Consider the following 23001-nt stretch of genomic DNA (forward strand, 5'->3'; position numbering starts at 1 on the left):
GGCCTCCTTCACTTTGACACTGATACAAGATGAAAAGTGCTGTGGACCTCCGATATGGCTCCATGTGCTTGAGGAAGATTTTGAGTGCTCTCCTGACCTCCAATATAGGCCATTCAATCTCCTAGGGATGCTCAGATTGGGGCAGAAAGACAGCAATCTGGGGGAAACTTGGGGGTTCTCCAGTGGAGCGGCCCTGGCTCCAGGCTGGTTGTCCAGTGCTGCCCTGCCTCCAACCCACAGGGAGAGGGGCACAGTACGACTGTCTGACATGGAGGGGGTAGGAATAAATGGACTGATGTGGAGTGGGGCGAGAACTACTCTGTTCCCTTGCACATCCCTGAACAGCAGGATCAGCCCTATTGCCAGTCCAGAAGACACATCCATTACACACACTGGGCAGAATGTGGCACGAAGGCTAAAGTCACGCAGAGAGCCAAGGACACAACCCAAGGATCCCACCTCCCAGCCCCATTCACTGAACCCACACATCCTTCCTTTTTCATTCAACTGCTTGGTTTTATCCCGTATTAGCTAATTCAGAACCACCAGCTTGGAGTGGATGACCAAGGCCCCCTTACTGGGGAGGCCATCCTGCCTTACCGGTACAGCAGATGCTACAATTGAAGGCAACCTTTCCCTAGTGCACCTGGCCTGTACAGCAGTAACTATCCTCCAGGAAGGGGAACTCCTTTTAGACCCCACATGGCGTTAGGGGGTCTTTGCTAGGGAATGATGTAATATTATTATAGCCAAATCCTTAAGGACAAAGGACACGGTGTCAGATGCCTTCACCCTGTAATAGGCCATCATGAGCTCAGGCAGCACTCAGGGAGGGATACCATTGGGGAAGCCATGCCTGAGGTGACCCCGCCTTCCCTGTGAATAGATCTCTCGCTGGCTCTGAGGGACAGTAGACCTGGTAACTCTCGTGGGCATCAAACCCTCGGGGACCCAGCTTTTCTTCAGCCCCAAGGGGAATCCTCTCACTACCATGAAATGCCTGAGAAAGTGCAATTGGTACCACCTCTTACCCTCAACATGTCTGATCCCTGCTGGGCCTCAGACTTGCCCCAGGGAGTAGCTGGGCCAGTGAGTTAACAGTCGCCACTCTGTGCCTCAGTTTCCCCACCTACAATGGGGATAACGATACCGACCTCCTTCATAAAATGCTTTGAGAGCTAGAGAAGGAAAGCGCCACAGTATGTGGGAACGGGGGGTATTACTGCAGACAGGTCACTGCACTTCCAGGAGGGCTGCCTATGCTAGCATCAGGCTGCCGTTAAGAGAGCAGGGCCCCAATGGAGTCAATAGCAAAATCTCATTGACTGATTTCAATGGGGCCAGGATTACACCCCGGCTGTTAAAACCACTAGGGCGTGTTACTGCAACACTTCGCTGGAAGGCAGCTGGGATTTAGCCCTAAATTCTTTGAGTCCCTGCTCTCGGAGAAGCTGCCTCTCCTCCCCCCGGGCAGTACCCTGGCAGTAGAGATCAGCTGAGCCCTCCCTTGAGCTTTGTTAACCTTCAGGTCACTCTGCGAAGCTAGTCTACTTCCCCAGGCTCGGGGGGGAGGGGGGGGAGCTTCAACTGAGGGGAAGGGAAAAGCTTGCTTCGGGTTGCTTGGGAAAGATCTTTATATCTGGGGGAATCGGTTCATGTCTTGTACTACCATTTTCGCAGGCCTGGAGCAAGGGATCATTGTGTTTTAAATCAACCTTAATGAACCACCTGTGAGAGCATCACTTTGGCTGCAAGCCGTGTGCACGCGCATGCGTTTTCCCTCCCTCACATACACTTATCATTAAAGCCGAAATCACACTGGTGATTGGACAGCAGCTGTCCTAGGAGTATGTGGTCCTGCAGGGGCAGAGCACCACCTGCTGGTGACAGAAGATGGTCATTTTTCTCTTCCCTGGCAGTTCCAGGGGGTGCTTCTCCTCTTCTATCTTATGCTTCCAAGCAGATTCCTGCCACTAGACTCAAGGCAGCATACCGCATCTGGGCTTGGTTCTGGCTCAAGAGTTGCTGCCCAAATCCAAACCATGCGGGTATTAACGGGGCCAGGACAAAGCCTCCCCAATAAAGACCACATGACAATCTGAGTGAGAAGATGCCAGAGGCCTAGGGGAGGAACATAATTCTCTACCAGTGTCCCCAGGTAGGATTAAAAGGGCTGATTCCACATGCCTCTCCCATGCAGTCAGCCAGGCCCCTCACCTCCCAGCAAGGGCTCAGACAAACCAGGAACAGGGCTTTTGGCAGATGTCCTCTGCTCCCCCCACACAACAGGGGTGGGGCACTCTGGGGGATCACAGCAGGGACAGCCATTCCCTTCGTAAGGGGAAAGGTAACCAGGTAACGGCACGGCCGCAGGCCAGTACAAACCTCGATGGAGACCGAGAGCGGCTCCAGCCCGCGCACCGTACTCTTGTCAAAGGGGTCGAAGAGGTCGTCCCGCATGTTGGCCGGCTGCAACACGTACCCACACTGGCCGCCGGACATGAACAGGGCCTGGTTCATCTGCATGGGCTTGTCTGAGAAAGACAGGCAGGGAGTGATCGCTTCAACACGGGCTGGCAGTCACGATCAGAGAAGTTACTGGAGTGCACAGTTCATTGTCCCGGGACCAGGACAGGCTCTGTCCCTACAGGGCACTGTATGTCATGTCACCCAGCCTAGGGCCTCCTCCACCTCTTCCCTTCTACAGCCTGGTACATCACATACTGTTTGTCCCGATGTCCAGTTCCCCTGTTTAACCCCATCTCGTTCCTGCCAGGTATCCTCTCCTGTAGCACCCTAGAGCAGTGGTTCCTAACCTGTAGGCCGCAGACCCCTGGGGGTCCACAGATGATGTCTAAGGTTTCCAAAGGGCAGCACCTCCATTTGAAAATTTTTAGGGGCCTGCAAAATGAAGAAAGTTTGAGAACCACTGCCCTAGAGGATCCCCCCCACCCCCTAAATACCTATAGGCTTCCACCTCCCCTGCACGCATTGCGACACAGGCCCTCACTCATTCCATCTCTCCCCATCCGTCTGTCCTTGCAGCCCTCTGCATTTCTGTTGCTGTTCCCTATGCAGGGGGTCAGTGTCCCCCAGTAACGTGGGGCCTGGGACTGAGCGCCAGGATCGCATGCTGCGCTAGAGAGGGAGGAATGAAGCCCCTCTGCCTGCAATGGAATGGGCCAGATGGGCTGCAAGCGGAGTCTCACCTACCCCACTCTTCTGCTCAGGTGTCAGCGATCGCAGGGGGCGTCGCGTGCTAGTGACAGTGTGTGTCCTGAAGCGATTGTGGGAGGGGCAAGTGGCTGGGTGGGACTGACCTTCGACATAGGGATCAGGCTGTGACTCCTCAGGGAGGGGGGTTTGGCAGGGCACCTTTAACTGGGAGCTCTGTGTGGCACCCAAGCTATGCACCCCTCCCCTTCTCCCTCCTGGCAGGCAGCTCTCACCTGGGGTCTGGAAGTTGAGCGCCACCAGCTGGCTGCCACAGATCCACATGGGCAGGGGGTCGTAGTTGGAGGAGTCGAGGCGCTGGCCCTTGGGGTAGATGCGGGAGAGCTGCAGCCGGTTGTACTGCAGGAACCTCTTGCCTTTGATCTTGTTGACATACTTCTCCGCCTTGGTCTCGGGGAAGGACGACATGTCCCTGTAACAGGCCCTTTCTGTGCCAATCTCTGCCAGGAGACACGGAGCAGTCATTCGTCACGCAGGAGCTCCATCGCCCCTGGACAAGGTTGGCTGAGCTGCTCCCACCTCCAAGAGATCACCAGGGTTTGCATTCCCCTTTCCACCTGCAAGCTGACTCCCTGGCACAGGCCTCTTCAGCGTGTGACTAGCAAATACCTTGCAGTTGAATGGGGGGGGGGGGGGGGGGGGGGGGGGGGAGACTGTCCGAAACCAACCCCCCCCCCTGCCTAAGCTGGACCACTGCCCCCTCCTCCAGCCCCTGCTCTAGACACTCTCCTGGTCCTCCCCTGGCCCTCCCTTAGCCAATCTGTGGCCACACAGCTCTTCCCTCCACTAACCCTGATCTAGATCGGAGATGCTTCTGGGCATCTCCAGAGCCCTCCACCTGCTATCCCCCAGGGCAGGGGTTCTCAAACTGGGGGTCGGGACACTCAGGGGGTTATGAGGTTATTACATGGGGGGGTCGCAAGCTGTCAACCTCCACCCCAAACCCCGCTTGCCTCCAGCATTTATAATGGTGTTAAATATATTTAAAAGGGTGTTAATTTATTAGGGGGGGGTCGCACTCAGAGGCTTGCTATGTGAAAGGGGTCATCAGTAAAAAAGTTTGAGACTCACTGCCCCAGGGCGTGTGGGCGCAAGGTGTGGGGGCAGATGGCTGAGATTGCCAGAGCCACCTTTAATTCTGAGGGGAGCTCTGTGTCTCAATATCCCCCGGGCGGCTTTGACAGCCTGGCCTGAATCCCCAGATCCGAACCCACTGTGGTGGCTTTGGTTCTAGGCCAGATCCCGTTGGCAGGTGGCTGAAATCTCTCGAGAACAGCTGGCTGTGGGAGATTTCCACCACCTGGGGCTTGGAATCTTAGGAGCCTGACCTCAACTTATTTCCAATCTGGCCTTGAACCCCAAACCTCTGGTTAAATCAAATGGGGGGGGGCCCAGCAGCTCAGCCCACCTCTGACAGACAGTCAGGCCAGGTTGTGCTGGGGGCATTTTGGGGGGTTATAATGCACCCGCAGCCTGTCTGCTGTGTACCGGCACCCTGGGGACCTGCACTTACTCTCTTCATCGAAGGGGACGGGCCGGCAGTAGATGACAAGTTCCGATAGCTCCAGGGCGATCTTCTTCCTCCTCTCCATCATCTTCCCTTCGGAGAGCTGCCAGGAGGCAGACACAAAGTCACCAAGGCTCCTGTGCTAGCAGCAGCACTTGCCCAGCGGTGACCTTGGCTAGAGAGCGATCACTAGTCACCGGTTCACTAGTCACCGTGACCGGAGGCTGCTGGACTCTGCACTAGGAAACATCATGGTCCCTGAAAGCCTTTGGGGGCAGAAGGGGGCTTCAAAAGCCCCTGACATGACTTAGGAGCACAAGTCCTAGTGATCTTCAGTGGGGCTTGTGCCCTTCAATCACTATGAAAATTCATGACTACCAGCTGCCTCCGTCCTACCTCCACCCCACACTGTAGGGCGCTCCCTGGCCTGCCTCCACCCACCAGAGAACTAGCCATCTACAGAGTGGAGGGGGGAGGTTACAGTCTCCCCTCCCCCCAAGCCCCTCTCTCTCCAAGCCAGGAGCACTTTGGTTATTCGGCTGCTTGTTCCAGCCTCTACCAGGACCTGTCCCTCTTCCCAAGGGCTGGGAGCAGAACTCCCTTTACAAGACTCAGTGGGAACAGGCGTCTGGGCTTGAGCAGCCAGCTCTAGGAGGGCCTGGCTTCCATTCCCAAGGATGCTAAGGGCCTGTAGGGCGAGGTGGCTAACCAGACTCACCCTGGCGTCAGCAGTCTGGGCTGCCTCCCGGATCTTCTTCACCCAGTCCAGCAGGTCCTCGTGTGTGTCAGCCGCCACGTCCATGGATGGGCGCGACATGGAGGCCTTGCTGATGGAGAAGACGAAGGTGCGGTTGTTCTTCCCCTCAGGGCGGATGGCTGTGACGGGAGAGGGAGGGAAGGGAAAGGTCACAACCGCTCATGCAGCTAAATCCTCCACGCTCTGGACTGCGATTAGTGAGGGGAGGGGAAGGAACAAGTGCCGGGTGGATTTCCTACGGCCAGGTCCCGAGCTGCACCCAATTCGCTGGCCTCCAGGTTTATGACGACCAGAGACGAGGTGGGGGGGAATGGAAATGGGCCAGCGATCTAGAGGAGGCTTGGGCTGGATTCCTGGCCTCACTGCCCAGAGCTGGGGGAGCAGGCTCATGGTACCCCTGAGTCCATTGCTGAGCGCTGTTCCTGGGCTCAAAGTGGGAGATTCCCCAAGCCCCCAGAGAAGCCATGTACCCCAGGTGTCCAGGGGATGCAGGGCAGAAGAGGAGGTGTGGCATTGGGCTCCAGGCATGGGAGCTGCTGTGGGCGGAGAGGGAAACCAGGCCCCTTCATGCCAGGGAGCTCCCAGCAAGACCCACGAACGGGTGCGAATGAGAAAGCAGCCGACCCCACTCCCACCCCAGTGCTTACCTATCTGGCAGGACGGCACATCCAGGGTGCCTCCGAGCAGGACTCCCAGGGGGCTGTTCTCGTCTAGCTGCTGCTGGGAACGGATCACAGGTCGGCATGTCAGAACTGACTAGTGCAGCAGCGAGCCCACCCCGCACCCCAGAGCCAGGCTAGCACCCCAACCCTGAGCATGGGGCACGTGTCCCAACAGCCTGGAGGAAAGCATTCCCTTCTGGCTCAGACACAGCCACTCTCCCGCAGGCACGCCCCCACCCCACCCCCACATCCCTTCCCAGGCACTCGGAAACACGCTCACCTCCCTGTCGGGCTCCTGGCCACTGAGGCTGGCTAGTTCCTCCACGTAGTTGGAAGGAAACCACAGCTGTTTTTTGCCCCCATAATCTCCTCTCCACCTGGGACAGACAAAGGTGCAGCCCCTGTCAGAACAATCCCCAGCGGCCCCAGGGAGCCGCCCTGGAACTCCTGGGATCTCAGAAGGACACAACCCTAAGGAGGCTCCACATCGGGAAGGGCCCAGCTCCTGAAGCCACTGTGCGGCCGCAGCAGAGTCGGCAGAACCTGTCCCCTCTCACCACACTCCTGTGTGAGCCCTGCTGGCATCGGGCACAGAGGGATGCCCCCAGCCCTCCAAAGGGGTCCCGACCCCACTGGCTGCATAACGGTTCTCACGGACTGTATTTTGAATGGCTTGTTACAAGCTGACGGGCAGCGGTGGAGTTTACCCCACTGACAGGGGGCCATTTCACAGCGAGGCACTCGTCCAGGCTCATGAGTCCATCCCTCCCAACTCCCTTCCACCACCACATTTATTGTGCCCCGCAGCTCAATTTCACTCACTACTTCTCCAGCCCCACATGCCCCTCCAAAGTAGGAAGGGTTTGAGTGCTGGTGCCAGATGGACAGTCCTAGAGAGACCAGCATCCTTTGCTCATCTACAGAACAAGAACAGGGCGGCAGCAAGACCCCCTCCTCCCCAGTGGTCTCCATGACCCTGGCAGACCCCTGGCTTCTCCTCTGAGGCTGCTAGCTTTTGGGACCCATCTGCTAGGATGGGTGCAAGGTCACCAAGCTCATCCTCTGGCATCCACCATCGATGGGGGGCAGACACAGGAAATGGGCGGGGCGGGGGTCGCTCACCAGCCTCCTTCCTGCTTCTCCACGTTCTGGATGATGGCGTTCTTCATGAAGGTTAGCTCGTCTTCCCGCTGCGCCTTGTAGTCGAACAGGGCCTTGACGGCACACTGCAAAAACAACAGAGGGCCGCCAGGCATGAGGCTGGGCAGCTGACACCAAGGCCAGCATGAGGCCTCCTTCCTTCAAGAGCTCCTCTTCCACTCACCATGGCAGGTATGATCACAGGGTAACACAGAACCTATGCGCAACCACTCCACAGGCAGGGCTCGCTCGCCTAAGGACACCCGCCATTCGGGTTGTCCACCAAGAGCCAGGATCTAGCAACCATCGTAGGACAATGTGCAACCCACTGCTGAGAGCGTGTTTCTGTTGCCTAGCTGTGCCTGTCTATAGAGGCTACACATCTATTAGGGAACCTGGGCTCCTTAGCTCAAGCTCTAGCAGCTGTTAGCTCTGGAGGACCCTGGTTCTACCCCTGGTGTGCTGGCCAAGATGGCAGCCATCACAAATGCAAGAGCCATTGATTTTCCCTAGCGTGTCTCTTCCTGGTTTGGTGTTGCATTTTGTTTCTCTGTCATTCCTGTGCCTGGCTGCTATAAAGATGAGTATAAGAAATGTTGCTGCCCCGCCTGGCTTGATGGCGCTATTGGACTAAGCAATGACAGATACAGGTCACAGCTCGGCCTTGGTTTTCTACACGGCTTGTGTGCAATTGGGCACTTAGTCTCCCTGCACAATCAGATCAGGAGACATCACGTGCAAATGGACTTTTACACGGTCAAACAGGCAGTGGCCCACGACGCGCATAAAAATGCAGTTTGCATTCAGGCTTTGCAACTGTGCTTTGCAGACGACACACAAATGATACAAACTCGCATGCAGATTTTAGGGGGGAAAAAACCAAAACAGGAACCCAATGTGTGGTTTGTTTCCTTTATCTTACTGCTAGGAACCCCATGAAAAGAAATACAGGAGATTCCACTTATTAGCATCCCCCCCTGGGTTGCCCACAAAAAGTTGCCATTATCCGGCAGTTGCTAATGAGCGGAAGGCAGGTGCGTGAGGTAGCAGCCAGGGAAGGAAATGCTGGGAGGCGCCTTTCCTGGCTGCAGCCCTGCCTGCTGGCAGGACAGCAGCAGGAAGGTGGGGCACTGGGGGGCCGTTGGGCTGCACTGTACCTCTTCCTGAGCTCTCCAGAGGCTGGGGCTCTGCTAGTCCCTGCGCTTCCTTCCCTGCGTGCAGTCCCCTAGCAAGGTGCAGCCTGGAGAGCGCAGAGAGACCATGCAATCCCAGCAACTGGGCTGCAGCCCCCTTCCAGCTACTGCCCTGGCCACAGCCCCTCACCTCCTGTGCAGTCCCTGTGTGCAGGCAGGTTCCAAGGGCTGCAGACAGGGAAGGCGCATCCCAGCAATTCCTTCCCTGCCTGCAGCCGGGGCTTTTCTTAAAAACAAACAAACAAAGTTGCTTTTTGTTGCCAATATTCGAACCCCATTAATAGTGAGGTTCCCAGAAAAATGTTGCCATTAACTGGAAGTTGCTAATATGAACATCCGGATTGTTATGAAGTGGAATCTACAGTACACAAAAACTTCAGAGGACAGCAAGTGGGAGATCACGCCCCTCCAGAAGCTGCCAGCAGGGGGAGTCAGAACAGATCATTTGAACCCAGGCACCCTGTTCTGATCACCAGGAGAAAAGCAGATTCCCTCTGCTGGGAGCTCGACTGGTGGGGACTGACGTGCCCTCACGGAGATCTCAGAGATACCCCTCTGAAACACAGGGATTGCCAAAAGCACTGCAGTCCCCGGAGCCAGGGCTGCAACCGGGAGCTATTTGATCACATTGCACTTTTGCATGAAGGCTGCAGAACAGATGAACAGACCCATGAAATACCACGGGGAACGCTGAGGGAACCACACTCGGCCGACTTTCTCGGCGATACAGTAACAGACCCAACCTTAGAACAGCACCGAAGCCACCCATGCACACACACACTCTAGCGACGGGCTGGGACGAAGCCAGGAAACCCCCCTGCCATCCCTCTGAACTCTCTATGAGAGCAACAGAGGGGCCAGGAGCCAGGCGCAGGAACACGGACTCCTGTCTAGGCAGCAGGGGTTGGGGGAGGAGGAGAAGGCATTCCTGACAGCAGGGCAGTGGGTCAGGTCCTCCAAAGTGTCCTCACTCAGCCCAGCCACCAGAAACTCCTCTTTTCCCCTCAGCAAAGGTCCGGCCTGTGGCGGTGGGGGCAGCCCCAGGGGCAAGCAGAATGGCAGTGGTGGGAGATGGGGGGCAGAACTGGGAGTGAGGGGGAGCCCAAGAGCAGAGCTGGATGCTGGGGGTAGCCCGAAAGCCCCAGGGGCAGAGCTGGGCGAGCGGGCCATTAAAATCGACCTGTAAAGACAAACAGCAAGAGAATACCTTGAAGGTTGGCATGGGATTGGCCTCCACGTAGAATCCCGGATGGCGTCCTTCATAAAGGGCTCCATAGTCTGGCTCCTACAAAACAAAAGCACATACGCTGTCACTTGGAACCAAGCATTTGCTGCGGGGAGAACTAGCCCCTTTTCTTGCTGCTACCGGGGGAAAGGGCCACAGAAGCAAGAGGTGCAGAAGGGCTCTGGCGTGTAGGAAACAGACCCTGTCTAAACTAGCGTGCTGGCCACCTCCACTGCAGGCCAGAGGGTCTGCGATGCTGAGCACCCACACACCTCTCTGAAGCCAACGAGAGCTCAGGCTGCACACCAGGCTGTGCATACCCAAGGTCTGGTGGGGGGGAGGGATCCCAGGTCCTCTTACTAATTTGGCTGTGCAGGTACCACATACTCGCTCAACCTCCGTATGGCCAGGGGCAAGCAAATGGCTCCGGACAAGGCCAGCAGAGCCGAGCCCTCGCTCCAGATGGGCTGACTCCTTTCCTCCCCTGACCCGTTAACAGGCCTGCCTCGCGCTCACCGCTGTCCCAATCTTCTCCAGCGTCTCCTCGTTGATGGGGTACCTCAGCTTCATCTTGCGGTAGAGCGGGTGCTTCTCGTAGTAGCTGATCAGATCCACCAGGCTGTCGAACTCGGAGTTGCCCAGGAGCACGGTCTGGCCCTCCTGCAGCACTCGGCAGTGCTTGATCTTCCCTTCCGCCCTGCCAGGCCAAGACGAGCAGAAACGCTGCTTGGCAAACAGCCAGAGAAACCCCCTCCCCAGGCAGCCACTTGGGAGAATGAGACCCCAGCCCAGCCCTGACATCTTCCCTCCATGCCTGGGGCCACCCTGACTACCCAGCAGGACCGCTGAGCAGAGAACGCTAGCACCCGGCGATCAGTATTGAGGGAAGAGGTGCCACCACCCCAGATCACACAGGAATCGCTGTGGAGCCAGATGCCCATCTCCAGAGCCCAACACCCTGAGCTAGGGGAGATCTGAGCAAAGCACTAGGATGGCGCATGCAGCACCACCACAGGTCAGAAGAGGGCGACACAAACTCAGGGATGGGTCTAAAGCTTGCAAGGAAGCCGAGACACTATGAAACCTCCGATAGTTAAAGCACAATCCCACAGATCCCGAAGGCTGCATCCGTTAATGAGACAACACAGGGAAAAGAGCTGGGGAACCCCCCCGACGTGGCAGGCAACTGGGGTGAACATCCCCAGAGCAGGGCAGTTTCGTGAGCCACCCGAGTCTAAACGCTGTGCCAGCAGGCATGCTCTTCTTCCCTGCAAGGTCAGGGCTGAGCAGGAATGGCTATTGGGACAGAGGGGGAGGGAGCTGAACCTCTCCTGCTTGGTGCTGCAGAATCCAGTGGCCCAACTGTCTGTCTGAACCAGCACAGCCATTAGGGACACAGGGGCCCTGAAGGGCCCCAGAACCAAATACAGCGCTTCATCACAGCAATGCAGGGAGACTAAGGTGCAGATCCTCAAAAGGCAGTTAGGCACCTGTCTCCCACTGAAATCAATGGGAAGTAGCCTTATTTCCAGTCTGAATTTGTCTCGCTTCAACTTCCAGATTTTGGATCATGTTAGACCTTCCTGTGCTAGACTGGAGAGCCCATCATTAAATGCTTGCTCCCCGAGTAGGTACTTCAAGACTGTGATCAAGTCACCCCTTAACCTTCCTTGTTAAGCTAAACAGACTGAGCTCCTGGAATGGCTCACTATAAGGCATGTTTTCGAATATCTCGGAGGATCTGCGTGGGCTCAACTTTCGGCAGGGACACCTCCCTGACCAGACAAACTGCTCCCTTAATGCAAACTCGCTGGCAATTTAAAGGGGTTTATAGTGTGCTAAGCACGAGCGGCGAGGACTTCCCCCACACCCGGGTACATGCCGAGGGAGGGGCGCAAGGCAGGGGCCACGCAGAGGAACAGCGAAGGCGCGTGAAAGCGCAAACGGTGGCTCAAGGTGGAGATTCCCAAGCCAAACCCAAAGCAACACAAACCCCCCGAGTGCTGAAGGCCAGGGCATAAACAAAACCTTCCCCATGGGACGGATGGACGGCTGCACGAGCGCTTTCCAGCCCGGGGGCTTACCGGAACGAGATCGCATAAGAGTTGGGCTCGCTCCTCTTGCGCACTAGGAAGGCTCCGTCCCGCGACACCCTCATCAGCATGTGCTCGGCCTGGGCCCGGGTGAGGTTGGCGTGGTACCACCTTTGGGTAAAGACACCATGACGTGAGTGAGTGCTCGTGTCCCAGACACATCCAGCCGAACCCCAGAACCAATCCAGGGCAAGGTCCCTCTCGTGACGCAATGTAACCAAATCCACCAGTGGCGGTTTCTCTGCTCACGGGGGAGCGCGTGACACGGACAGGAGGCGGAGAAAGGGACGGTATCTGGAGTGATTAAGGGCCATCTCACCCCCTCGGCAGAGACAGGCCGGGGATGAAAGGAGCGCAGACGTAGGACAGATCGGTCCGGTAACCGTGGCAAGGGGGAGGCATTGTCCCTGCCCTCTTCCCCCAAATGCCACATGGCTCAGGGTCGGAAGGGCAGGACGGCAGGCTGCGGATACCACGCAGAGCATTGCCTCACACTCCAGCACCAGGAGTGGCACAGCAGGACCACAGTGAAGCGGAAAGCGGAGCACGCTAGGGGATCACCGGGGAGCCACGTGGTTAGGAACTCCCTCCCCTCCCCCCGCGCTTACTCTTTGCTCTCGTGGGCGTTGGTCTGCGGCACAGGCTCAGTCAGCTTCATCTCGAACTCGTTGCACCTCAGAGGCACCTGCTGGTAATGGGTGATGAGGTCGTAGAGGCTGTCGAACACCAGGTTGTCGGTCAGGAAGAACTTGGGGCTGCCGGCGTCCTGCCGGGAATGGATGCGGCAATGCTGCACCTTCCCATTGCGCCTGGGTCAGAACAAGGAGAGAGACGCTTGCCCTTGACTGCCTGCCCCAGCATCCAACCTGAGTGAGGACACTGGGCAGGCGGGGAGAGAGCCATTCCCTAATGCAAACTGATTGGGCAAGATGCCATCATGTGACTGGCTCAAGCCAATTACTAGCTGGTCATTTCTGTAAGGCTATGGCCCAGCTAAACTGGACACCAGGAGTAAAGAAATCTAGGATGCGTGGCCCCCGTCGGCCCAGGGATTACATTAAACAGGACAAAGGCGTGATCAATGTACACTCACACCAGAGAGGTCAGCAGCGGCACATGGCAGAGGAAACCCAACATGCTTAAAGACAAAAGTCGATGGCGAACTACCTGAGTTAGGAAGGATCATCTTCTGGGGCATGTTACTCATAATTGTAATTTATGTATCACACAGGCCAGAGATCTGCCTCGCCATAATTCCTAGGGCAGATCTTTTAGAAAAACATCCAGTTTGATTTAAAAATTGACAGTGATGGAGAATCTACCACCACACTTCGTGAATTGTTCCAGTGGTTAGTTACTCTCACTGTTAAAAACGTACGGCTTATTTCCAGTCTGAATTTGTCTCGCTTCAACTTCCAGATATTGGATCGTGTTAGACCTTCCTCTGCTAGACTGGAGAGCCCATTATTAAATGCTTGCTCCCAAGTAGGAACTTCAAGACTGTGATCAAGTCACCCCTTAACCTTCCTTGTTAAGCTAAACAGATTGAGCTCCTGGAGTCGCTCACTATAAGGCATGTTTTCGAATCCTCTAATAATTCTCAGGGCTCTTCTCTGAACCCTCTCCAATTTATCAACATCCTTCTTGAATTGTGGACACCAGAATGGACACAGTATTCCAGAAGGAGTTGCACCAGTGCCAAATACAGAGTTAAATAACCTCGAGTTCTACTCAGGATTCCCGTTTTTGCATCCCAGGTAGAGAAACTGAGGCCCTGAGAAGTCAAGTAACTTGCTTCAGGTTACACTGCACATCAGTGGCAGAGGAGGAATTGAACCCAGGAATCTTGGCACAGAAGTTAGAGGTACTGATAAGGAGTTAATGGATTAAGGCTATTTCAGAGCTGGTGAAAGGGGTTGCAGATCCTTACCAGAAAGAGAGGGTGTAGTCTCCCACGAAGGTTTCACTCTCTCGTACTAGGAAAGACCCATCAGGGGCGCCCGTCTCTATGCAGTACTCCATCAGCAGCCTCTCTGCTATGTGGCGCCCATCACGCCCGGCCCCCAGCTTGCCATGAAACCACTTCTCAGTCGAGTGAAGTTCAGTGCTGTTGCTCACCTGGCAGGGGGCAGAGATACATCTCCCACTTCACTGAGCACCAGCACTTCAGCTGAGCTCCCTGTGGAAGGGGCCTGCTGTTCTCAGAGGCAGAGGGCCTCCAGCTCTGGACCATGAGTGTTTGAATTCCCTTCCCCTTCCCACTAAAATAAAATCCCTTGGGACTCCAGTAATTTACATCCATGACTGTTCAGCATAGAATGTTCCAGGGCCCAGACCATCCCCAGGGTGGCATAAAAGTCATTAACCCCATTGTACAGATAGGGAAATTGAGGCACAGAGGGGTAAAGCAATAGCCTGATTTTCAGACATGCTGAGCACCTGCAGCTCCTGCTGAAATCAACGCTCAGAACAGCTGCTCAGACAATCAGGCCACATAGCATAGGCAAGGCCCTGAGAAAAAAAATCAAGGACTTTTTTTTGGGGGGGGGGGGGGGGGGGGGTGTAATTCCTGGCAGCACCATGGGTAAAGTAGTCAATTTCACAGAACTTGCCCGGCCCCTGAGTCGCCCCTGCACTGCTGCGATTTTTCACACAGCGAGGAGGTGGAAACGGGCATCTGCACACACCGATCTCTTGCTTGGGGTTGCTCAGAGCACACGGCAGGGCCACGTCGGAGCAGCAGTTTCGGCGTGGGGGGGCTCCGTGGCTGGGTTTTAGCTGAGGCACAGTAGCCCGCACTGCTGCGGCGTGGAACACAGGCTATTGGATCGGCATGTGCGGAGGCCTGCCGAGGCCATGGCTGCTTGTGCGCCAAGCAGCGGTAGCACTGGCAACTGTGCCTCTCGTAAAACCAACCGCTGAGTCCTCCCTCGCACAGCTACTCCGACGTGACGCTGCCATGCGCTACGAGCCACGCCGAGCACGAGGCCGGCGTGTGTGGCTGCCCGCTTCCACTTCCCTGCGGTCAGAAAAGTCATGGTATTGGGCTAATTTCACGACTTCTGGGCAGTCCATGAAATGGAGGTTTTCAAGGGGCCCTGAGCATAGGCACCCCCTCTTTGAAAGCATTGCCCTCACCTCCTTTGGTTCCTCTTCATCCTCGTTTCCCGGGTGGCCGGTCGTCTCCTCAGAGTAATAGATCTTGCTGCTGGTCAGGACAAAGTAGTGCGGATTCCATTCCTGTAGGGAAAGACAGAAAGATCTGTACAGGGAATTCATCCAAACAGCACCCAGCAGACCTTATACCACCTTTGGATGGATTTTCAGCCCTGTGGTTGGTGGAGCTGGGGGGTAGCAAGGGAAGCTGATTGGTGAATTTTAAGGCTCATGTAAGACAATGATCAATGGCACTGATAAAAGGTACATGCCAGGCAAGCTTCCAAGACACCACCAGCTCAACTACACCCTGCTAATTCAACTCAAGAGATACTCTTGAGCCGAGACTTTCAATAGCGTCAAAGCGTGGCGTAGCTTGGTGATGCAAACTGATGCTCATGCGGGATCAGACTGAGAACTCTCAGCACACTTTAACGGGATACTGTCAACGGGAAATCTAGTTAAAAAAACAAAAGTTCAGAGTAGATTCAGGTTCCACACTAGACCCGGAGTCACCCAGGCAATTTCTGTTGTTTCACCCTGGCACCTCCCTCCTTTCCAAAACATGCGTGAGAAAGATCCATGCAAAAAACAAGGGAAATTGACTGGAGAAAACACCGTCAAAAGCACACAGTAAAACTGAAACAACAGAAGTGCTCAGACCCATAAGAATCAGACTGTTTAGTCAGGTGCCTGAATATGGATTTAGACGCACCCAGGTCTGTAAACTCTGGACTTAATTTATAACTTACTGTAATAATGGAACCTGGTCTATTAAACAAGGCACATTCGGTGTCACATAATCAGAGGAGTGAGAAAACCCCTAAGTAATTTACACCATCTCCCTTCCCAGGCAGGATGGCTCTCTACCATGCACATGCTAATGATTTTCCCAGCAGCGTTATTGTTAGTTTACAAGATCAGATTGGCTTAATAATCCCCAGGGAACGATCTCTAGGTAACCTGAAGGAAGTGGATGAGGTGGCAGCCACAGAAAGAAACATACGTGATTGATGGGATCTTCCAGGTAGAGGATCCCGTTCTTTATGGAGTTGCTGATATCATTCTCCGAATACATTACAGATGTCGGCAACTCTTCATAAGCACTGCCCTCCGCCAGCTTCTTGTGCTGCAGAATGAGACACTCGGATCAAATACCCTAAAGGAAGCAGCAGTCGCAGAAGAGACCATGTTCACCTGTTATGCCCCGATCTGAGCAACCTTAACGTTCTTCAGCTCTATTGCAAGGGGTACCCCCTAGATCATAATTATGGATAAAAGATCCCCCTCCACGCTGCAGAGAAGGGTCAAGAAATTCAGTGATGCCAAAAACCCCACTGTGCACTTTGTACGGCAGTGGTAGCTAGGAGATTCAGTCATAGACCAGTACTCCACTGTGCTAGGGGGCTCCACAAACACATAGCAAAACCAGGTCTTGTCCTTAAGTGCTTCCAATCTATGTCCCTACCAGATGCATGGTGGCTCTTGGAAGAATCCTGTAGAATTTATAATAGAGATTATGTGACAGTACCATCTTGGCCAACATGTCAGGGATTGAACCAGGGACCCTCCAGCCCTTAAAACATGAGCTGGCCACAGCTGGTTCTAAAGCTCCGTAGATTCCTCTGTGGCTTAGCGCTGCAGGAAATCCGTAACACACACTCGCCAGTGGGTTAGAATTAAACCAGTGCGGTTCTAAAGAAATGACTCCAAAAAACTATCGAAGGAGATTCTGTCTGGGGGTTGCTTGAATTTCAGAGCACAGGATATTTAAAAACAACAGTCTATACATTTCCCAGGTGGCCACCAGGGGGCAATAAGACAGAGGAGTTAGAGGCTCTCCCCAGTTCTGTTTAGTTTTCAGCTCCATGCCCCCTCCCAACCTTAGAGCATCCTGCATTTCCAGAAGAGTAGAAAGTATTCTCTGCCAGTGCAAGGTGCCATGGTAACCAGACGGTGCTGGAGTAGACAGTGAAGCAGATCAAGGAGACCCACAGTACAAATACCAGATCACTGGCGACAAGGGGGGGGAAAAAAACTAAAGATGGATCCTGAATCCAAAGCACCCTGAACTTTGGGGAAATTAGTATCTGGATCCAGATCGGATCTTCTCTGGCTCCTCTAGGAAAAACCAACCTAATTCAGCCTTCTTGGGAAATGGGCCCAAATAAAATCAACATGCACTGTCCCTTTAAGGTTCAAATCACTGATGAGCCCTTCCAATGCCTAGGTGAACATTCCTTTCATCCCAACTCCACTCCCTACTTTCCTTTGCAGTAGAGACACCAGCTACAAGGGAAATTTTACCTTAATGAGAATCTTCCTCTTCAGCTGGTTCGGGGAGGGGAGCCCATCAGCGGATATATCCACCGGCTTGGTCAAAAGCATGTCCCCAAAAACCTTCTTAAAATTCTGAGCCATGTTCCTCTGCTGAGCAATACTGCAATGATCTTCAATGGACAGGATGACAGGATATCTGGTAGATGAAGAAGCAGGAGAGAATAAAGGGGTTAAATAACAGAGTGGTGATTGGGAGAAGGTCAACATTTCTGTAACTGCATGCATTAACTACTAGCACCAACTTGCAGGATTTACCAGTTGCCGACTAGGCAACTCTACAAGTTACTCTCCAAGAGTCTGGTTTCAGCTTCCTTTGCATCCCCTGGACATTCTAGATTTCACTCTCATCCCCACCAAAATGAACACAAGTTTCTGCCCAATGGCTCAGTAGAGTCCATCTGTACATTCCAATTCAGGACTGGGCTGAGAGGGGGAACAGAGACACCCATCAAAAAACTGCAGGGTGCTTCCCAGTTTAATTTAACCTAACAAAAATTTGCCTCCCCACCAACACAGAGAAGGACAATGACTTCCATGTAGGAACCAAACAGACTACAAATATGGCATATGTATTTATAATACACAACACAAAACAGGCACTTTGGTGCCTCCTGCTGATCATGGCCCTCTTGTGGAGAAACAATCACATCTGTGCCATTGGTAGGACAGGAGCCCATGGTCAGAGGTTGTCCCCTTGTTGCTGGACCAGTTTAGCAAGAAGAACTTCAGTATCTGATCATCGGTGTACCGTCCATGTGTGCATAAGGGTCACATAAAAACCATCATGGACCAAAGTTGTACATGAGTACGAAGAGGAAAATAAGCCCTTGGCTGCAATATCAAAGGACACTAACTAAGGCTATAAGCATCACTTGTCCCAGAAAATCCCAGGCTACCAGAGAAATTACATTTAGTCCCTGCACAGTTAGACACATTCGCCAGCAGGGATCCTAGTTTTCAGTGATAAAAAAAACAAAATTCTCCAATGAAAAACCATAAAACCCCACATTTTCCCACGATTAAAATACAACACTAAACTTTAGTTTCCTTAGCCACAATATACATAGGTATCAATTGAACACAACATTTTATTGATATGTTTACAACTTTTAAGCAAGTTCGAAGCCTACCAGTGCCATCAATCATTATAATAAAATACAATTAATAGAATGATCCAGACACAGTGCACTGTTTCTTTACTGTTATCGGGGGCACTGCTCTTTCAGCATCTTGTTTTCGTTTCTTTTCATTCAGTTTATGTTTAGTGCTTTCCATGTGTTCTACAACTGTCTGCCTTCTAATGTGATCTACAGCCTTGCTGCATACAGTGCAGACCAGCACATTACCATCAACATGAAAGTTGTCCTTGCCAAACTCAGGCTAGGTCTACACTACAGCGGGGGGTCAACCTAAGATACGCAACTTCAGCTACGTGAATGGCATAGCTGAAGTTCCGTATTTTAGGTCGACTTACCTGCCGCGCCGCCGTCGACGCCGCTGCCGCCTCTTGCCGCGGTGGATTTCCGGAGTCGACGGCAGAGCGATCAGGGATCAATTTTATCGCGTCTTCACTAGATGCGATAAGTCGATCCCCAATAGATTGATTGCTACCCGCCGATCCGGCGGGTAGTGAAGACGTGCCCTCAGTGACATGGACTTTAGGGGAAACTTTTAAAGTTTTCGGCTTCTTTTCTTAGCCTCCAGACATGAGTAATTAAAGTTAAGTGAAATTAAAACATGAACCCTTATGCACCATTGAGTAGCCTCTATATGCAGGAAGCAGTTTATTGGAGTATGTTTAGCTATGTAAATTTAAAGCACATTGAAAAAGCAACCACAACAGGGGAGGTCGTGCACATTGAATAAGTGACACTGGTACTCTCAGTAACATTTAGTTACTAGTTAATATATGTTTTTACTTTTTCACAAAATGTAAAAACTGAAGAGTCTCTGTAAAAACGCAAATTCTGTGCTTTTCCATGGCAAATGGATTTCTAGGAGCCCTGTTTATCAGCAAGGACACAAGTCAGATTTATCAAGTAGAGTCACCAAGTTCAAACCTAGAGAGAAGTTAGGCCCTACATTTTCAGAAGTGTTACTAATTCTGGGTGCCCAGCTGACACTCCCCCACCCCTGCACCACCAGATTTAGAGTTTGCCAAGCACTTACAAATCCTATGGACTTCAGCCAGAGTTGGGGGCTCACAGCTCCTCTGAGTATCTGGACCGAAAGTGTCTCCAGTTGGGCACCCAAAATTAATGGACATTTGAAAATTCAGGCATAAATACCATGCTCAGCATCACAAAGTGAGCCCATGGGAGAGCCAGGGACAGAACTCCCAAGATTTTGATCAAATGAGGACATTCTTTACTGGTGAAATCACCCCCGTGCAGAGGGGGCAACAGTGCTTAATTTGTGCCACGGCTTGGCAGTTCATAGCCCCGGCACCTTTGGGCCGGGCAGTTCATAGCCCCAGCACCTCTGGGCTTGGCACATCAGTTATGAAAGTAAAAAAATTGCTTGAGCCCTTGTACCTAACAAATTAAACACTGAGGGGGTGGGGGGCTGGGGGCAAGCAAAAGGCCTGCATGTGCCACTTCACGCCTATTTAAACCCTGCATGGAGGCTTCGGGTGTGTCCTTTGCACAAACATGAGTTTCACTCTAGCTGAATTAGAATCAGACCCAGGAGGATTCTGCCTTTTGCACAGCTGTTCTACTTACTCAGAGGTCATGAAGGCATGTTCCTTGATGGTCATCAAGACGTCAGAGAATTTGATTTTGGTGGTTAAAGTGTGTCCATGGTAAATCACGGGCATCCCATCGGGGCCGTCCCAGCAATCCACTAAAACAGAACCCAATGGGAAACTTAATCAAACCCAGTGATGCAAACAGGACGTCAGCGCAAAATGGGTCAAACCGAGCTAGCTCTGCAGGGGAATCCATATTGGATGGGAAAAGGAGAGAGGTGAAAATCAAGGATCTTTCTGAGAAAACAATGACTTTAACAAGTACAAGATGGTCCAAACAAACAAAATCTCCTTAACCCTTTCAGTGCGAGGGCACATGCAACCATAGCATTATGCTGGGCATTGCAAGAGTGTCAAAATGCAGCATGACAGGACAATAACAGTGCTAACAGCACTTCAGTGGCACCTTCTATCTACTTCCATGGACTGAATCTCATAACAACCAAGAAAGTGAATCTCTTCATCTTACAGATGGGGAAACTGAGGCATGGAACCATGATGTGACTCACACAGCCAGTCAGTGTCAGAGGGAGATTAGACTTCAGGTCACCTGACGGAGCTGGTTGAAATTTTTTGACTGAAGATCTTTGAGTTAAAAAATGGTTTGGTTGAAATCAAAATATATTCCACAAAAACAGTGTAATTTTCACTAAATGTTCGATTTGCTGACAAACAGGATCCTCACTGAAAACAGTTTCATTTAGAAAAAAAAAGGCGGAATTTTCTGTGAAAAATTCCAAAAGAAACAGCTTCATTAACATTTGTTGTGGAAATACAATTGGATTTTTTTACTCTGCCTCCAGGTTCCCACTCCCCTGCTCTAACCACTGCAGAAGGCTGCCTCCTGGAATGCAGCATAAGCATGTGAAGAGATGACAGGCCAGACTGGTAAAAGTAGGGAAGTGCCTAACTCCCACTGGTTGCCAAAGGGAGTTAGGAACCTATATGCCTTTAAAAATCTGCCCCAGAGTGCCAGGCTGTGGTGTTGTGGCATTAGGACGAGGTTCAAGTGGGTGGTAGTTCTATCGCCACCATTGCTATTTGGTCCCAGGAAAGAGAGGAGGGGGCTGTGACCCGCAGGCCAGGCACGGCACGGTGCAGGATGGAAAGATGGGGCTGTGCCCGCCCAAAATGGCCCACGGGCCAGCCTCCAGGGCACACTCTTTCTAAAGGCGCTGGCTCGCTCACTGCACAGCAGGCCCCACTCCACAAAAGGAGCCAAGAGCCTCAGATGAGGGCAGCACAAAATTCATGGCCATCGCTGAAGAAAAGGAGCCAGCCCCTGCTAGGTACTCACACTCAATGCAGCGGCATCCCATGCGCAGACAGCGCGCGTAGGCTTCCAAGGAGGACTCGCTGGAGAACTGATCCCCCGTCAGGTACCTTCCATGCAAAAGAAACACGCCATCAAAAAAAAGTAATTCGCTGCAGAAGGGAACACGGAGAGCTCTGCACGGGACATCACAGGAGCAAGGACTGGTGCAAGCCACAACCTGGCTTCGTGTTGCTAGAATATGACAGACACACTGTCCTCCTCTTCTACCCATCCTGTCTCTCGTGCTACCCACAGGAATGGTTCAGATCAACCCACCCTCAGCCCTGCTGGGTTGCAAACTCAATCTGCAGAGCTGTGCCCTTTCCTGCTGACGGCACCTGTGACTGTGGATAGACAGGGAAGCAAACCCAAGCTGCCGTCCGCTCCGTGAGACGCACAAAGCGCCATCAGCATTTGCCAGCTGGAGGGCGTTCCATTTCCATGGTTCTAAGAGGGTTTTCCACACAGCAGCAATTCAAGCAGTTGATCTCACCCTTCCAGGCTTTTTCTTATGACCCTCCGGAGAGGCGGGGGAGGTCGATAATGCTGATGGTAAATAAAGCAATAGGACGACAGCCCAGGCTCTCAGACTGCAGCCAGCACAGAGGTGCTCCTGACCATGCACAGAATGAAACACCGCCAGAAGCCAGCAGTGGGGAGGCCTGGAGTACTGGGGAGGTGTCTCTGATGAACAGGGCCACAGACTGAAACCTGGGGAAACCTGGACCTGGGAAATCATCGTGCCACTGGAGTTGGCACAAAAGGGAGAATTTCAGTACTGCGTAATGGCGCAGGAGGCCTGCGAGGACGGACGCACGAGGGCTGGGGAGAGTCACCTCTCCTCTGTCCTTACGTGTTATGCGAGGAGGAGATCCAGTAATGGGAGAGGGGATTGTTCATGTTCTCCGCGCACACCGCGTCCAGCTGCGAGTTCCAGATGCTGTTCTCTTTGGAGAAGAGGAAGGCAAGTATCTGCCCAAGAAGAAACGAAAAGGCGTCAAGGACAATTAAGGGTTTTGCTTCGTGGGTTGTAATTGACGCAGAGGCAGATGCAAACCAGATCATCCTCACTACACGCAGTCACAAGGGCCGGGACAGTTCCTAATGCAGTGCGGGCCGTACCTGACCCCAGTGAAGCCAATGGCAGTCTGCCCATTGACTCCAGTGACAGCAAACTGATGAAGGGCCTGCTCCAACCCCAGTGAAGTCAACGGGCAGACGGGGATGGGAGCTGGTTGTTTAAGGTCTCAATGCTGCGGGACTTTAAATATATTTACACATAGCCAGGGACATGAAACCTTATTTAATCTCTGTCAACGAATAGACTATATTACGTGGCAAGATTATTATTAATAATCACCAAATAATTCAATTAAACAAATAATTCTCTACCCCAAGGGGTCTTCCTAACCTTGCAAAATCAGCACAACCAGACAGAGCCCCATGCAGCATTCTGGTGGGGAGCTCAAATGCCCAATGTTTGGTCCCAATCACAGGGAATTGGGACATTTAAATTCCCTTGTGCAACGCGGTAACAATCGAGTGCCAGCTATTCATCGGGATGATCACATGCAGCAATGCTATGCAAGAGAGACTTGGACCCTTCAAGCAGCATTACACATGGCAGAGG

General features: G+C 53.0%; 1 protein-coding gene across 2 annotated transcripts in view; it reads right to left on the minus strand.

The window, feature by feature from the left end:
• Positions 1-23001, minus strand: part of LOC112108049 (1-phosphatidylinositol 4,5-bisphosphate phosphodiesterase gamma-1) — a 36425-nt gene that overhangs the window by 9577 nt on the left and 3847 nt on the right. For both annotated transcript variants that reach the window (XM_026656792.1, XM_026656791.1), the window contains exons 4-21: positions 22225-22343; positions 21354-21439; positions 20031-20151; positions 17275-17443; positions 15974-16096; positions 14950-15051; positions 13742-13929; positions 12420-12620; positions 11803-11922; positions 10235-10415; positions 9701-9778; positions 7283-7386; positions 6441-6537; positions 6146-6215; positions 5460-5617; positions 4748-4844; positions 3450-3674; positions 2386-2534 (exon numbers count right to left, since the gene is read on the minus strand). In XM_026656792.1, the coding sequence (XP_026512577.1) occupies positions 2386-2534; positions 3450-3674; positions 4748-4844; positions 5460-5617; positions 6146-6215; positions 6441-6537; positions 7283-7386; positions 9701-9778; positions 10235-10415; positions 11803-11922; positions 12420-12620; positions 13742-13929; positions 14950-15051; positions 15974-16096; positions 17275-17443; positions 20031-20151; positions 21354-21439; positions 22225-22343 (2388 nt within the window). The remainder of the gene's footprint in view (positions 1-2385; positions 2535-3449; positions 3675-4747; positions 4845-5459; positions 5618-6145; positions 6216-6440; positions 6538-7282; positions 7387-9700; positions 9779-10234; positions 10416-11802; positions 11923-12419; positions 12621-13741; positions 13930-14949; positions 15052-15973; positions 16097-17274; positions 17444-20030; positions 20152-21353; positions 21440-22224; positions 22344-23001) is intronic.

Source organism: Terrapene carolina, unplaced genomic scaffold (assembly GCF_002925995.2).
Source record: "Terrapene carolina triunguis isolate 2854851 unplaced genomic scaffold, T_m_triunguis-2.0 Scaffold233, whole genome shotgun sequence".
Classification (NCBI taxonomy): Eukaryota; Metazoa; Chordata; order Testudines; family Emydidae; genus Terrapene; species Terrapene triunguis.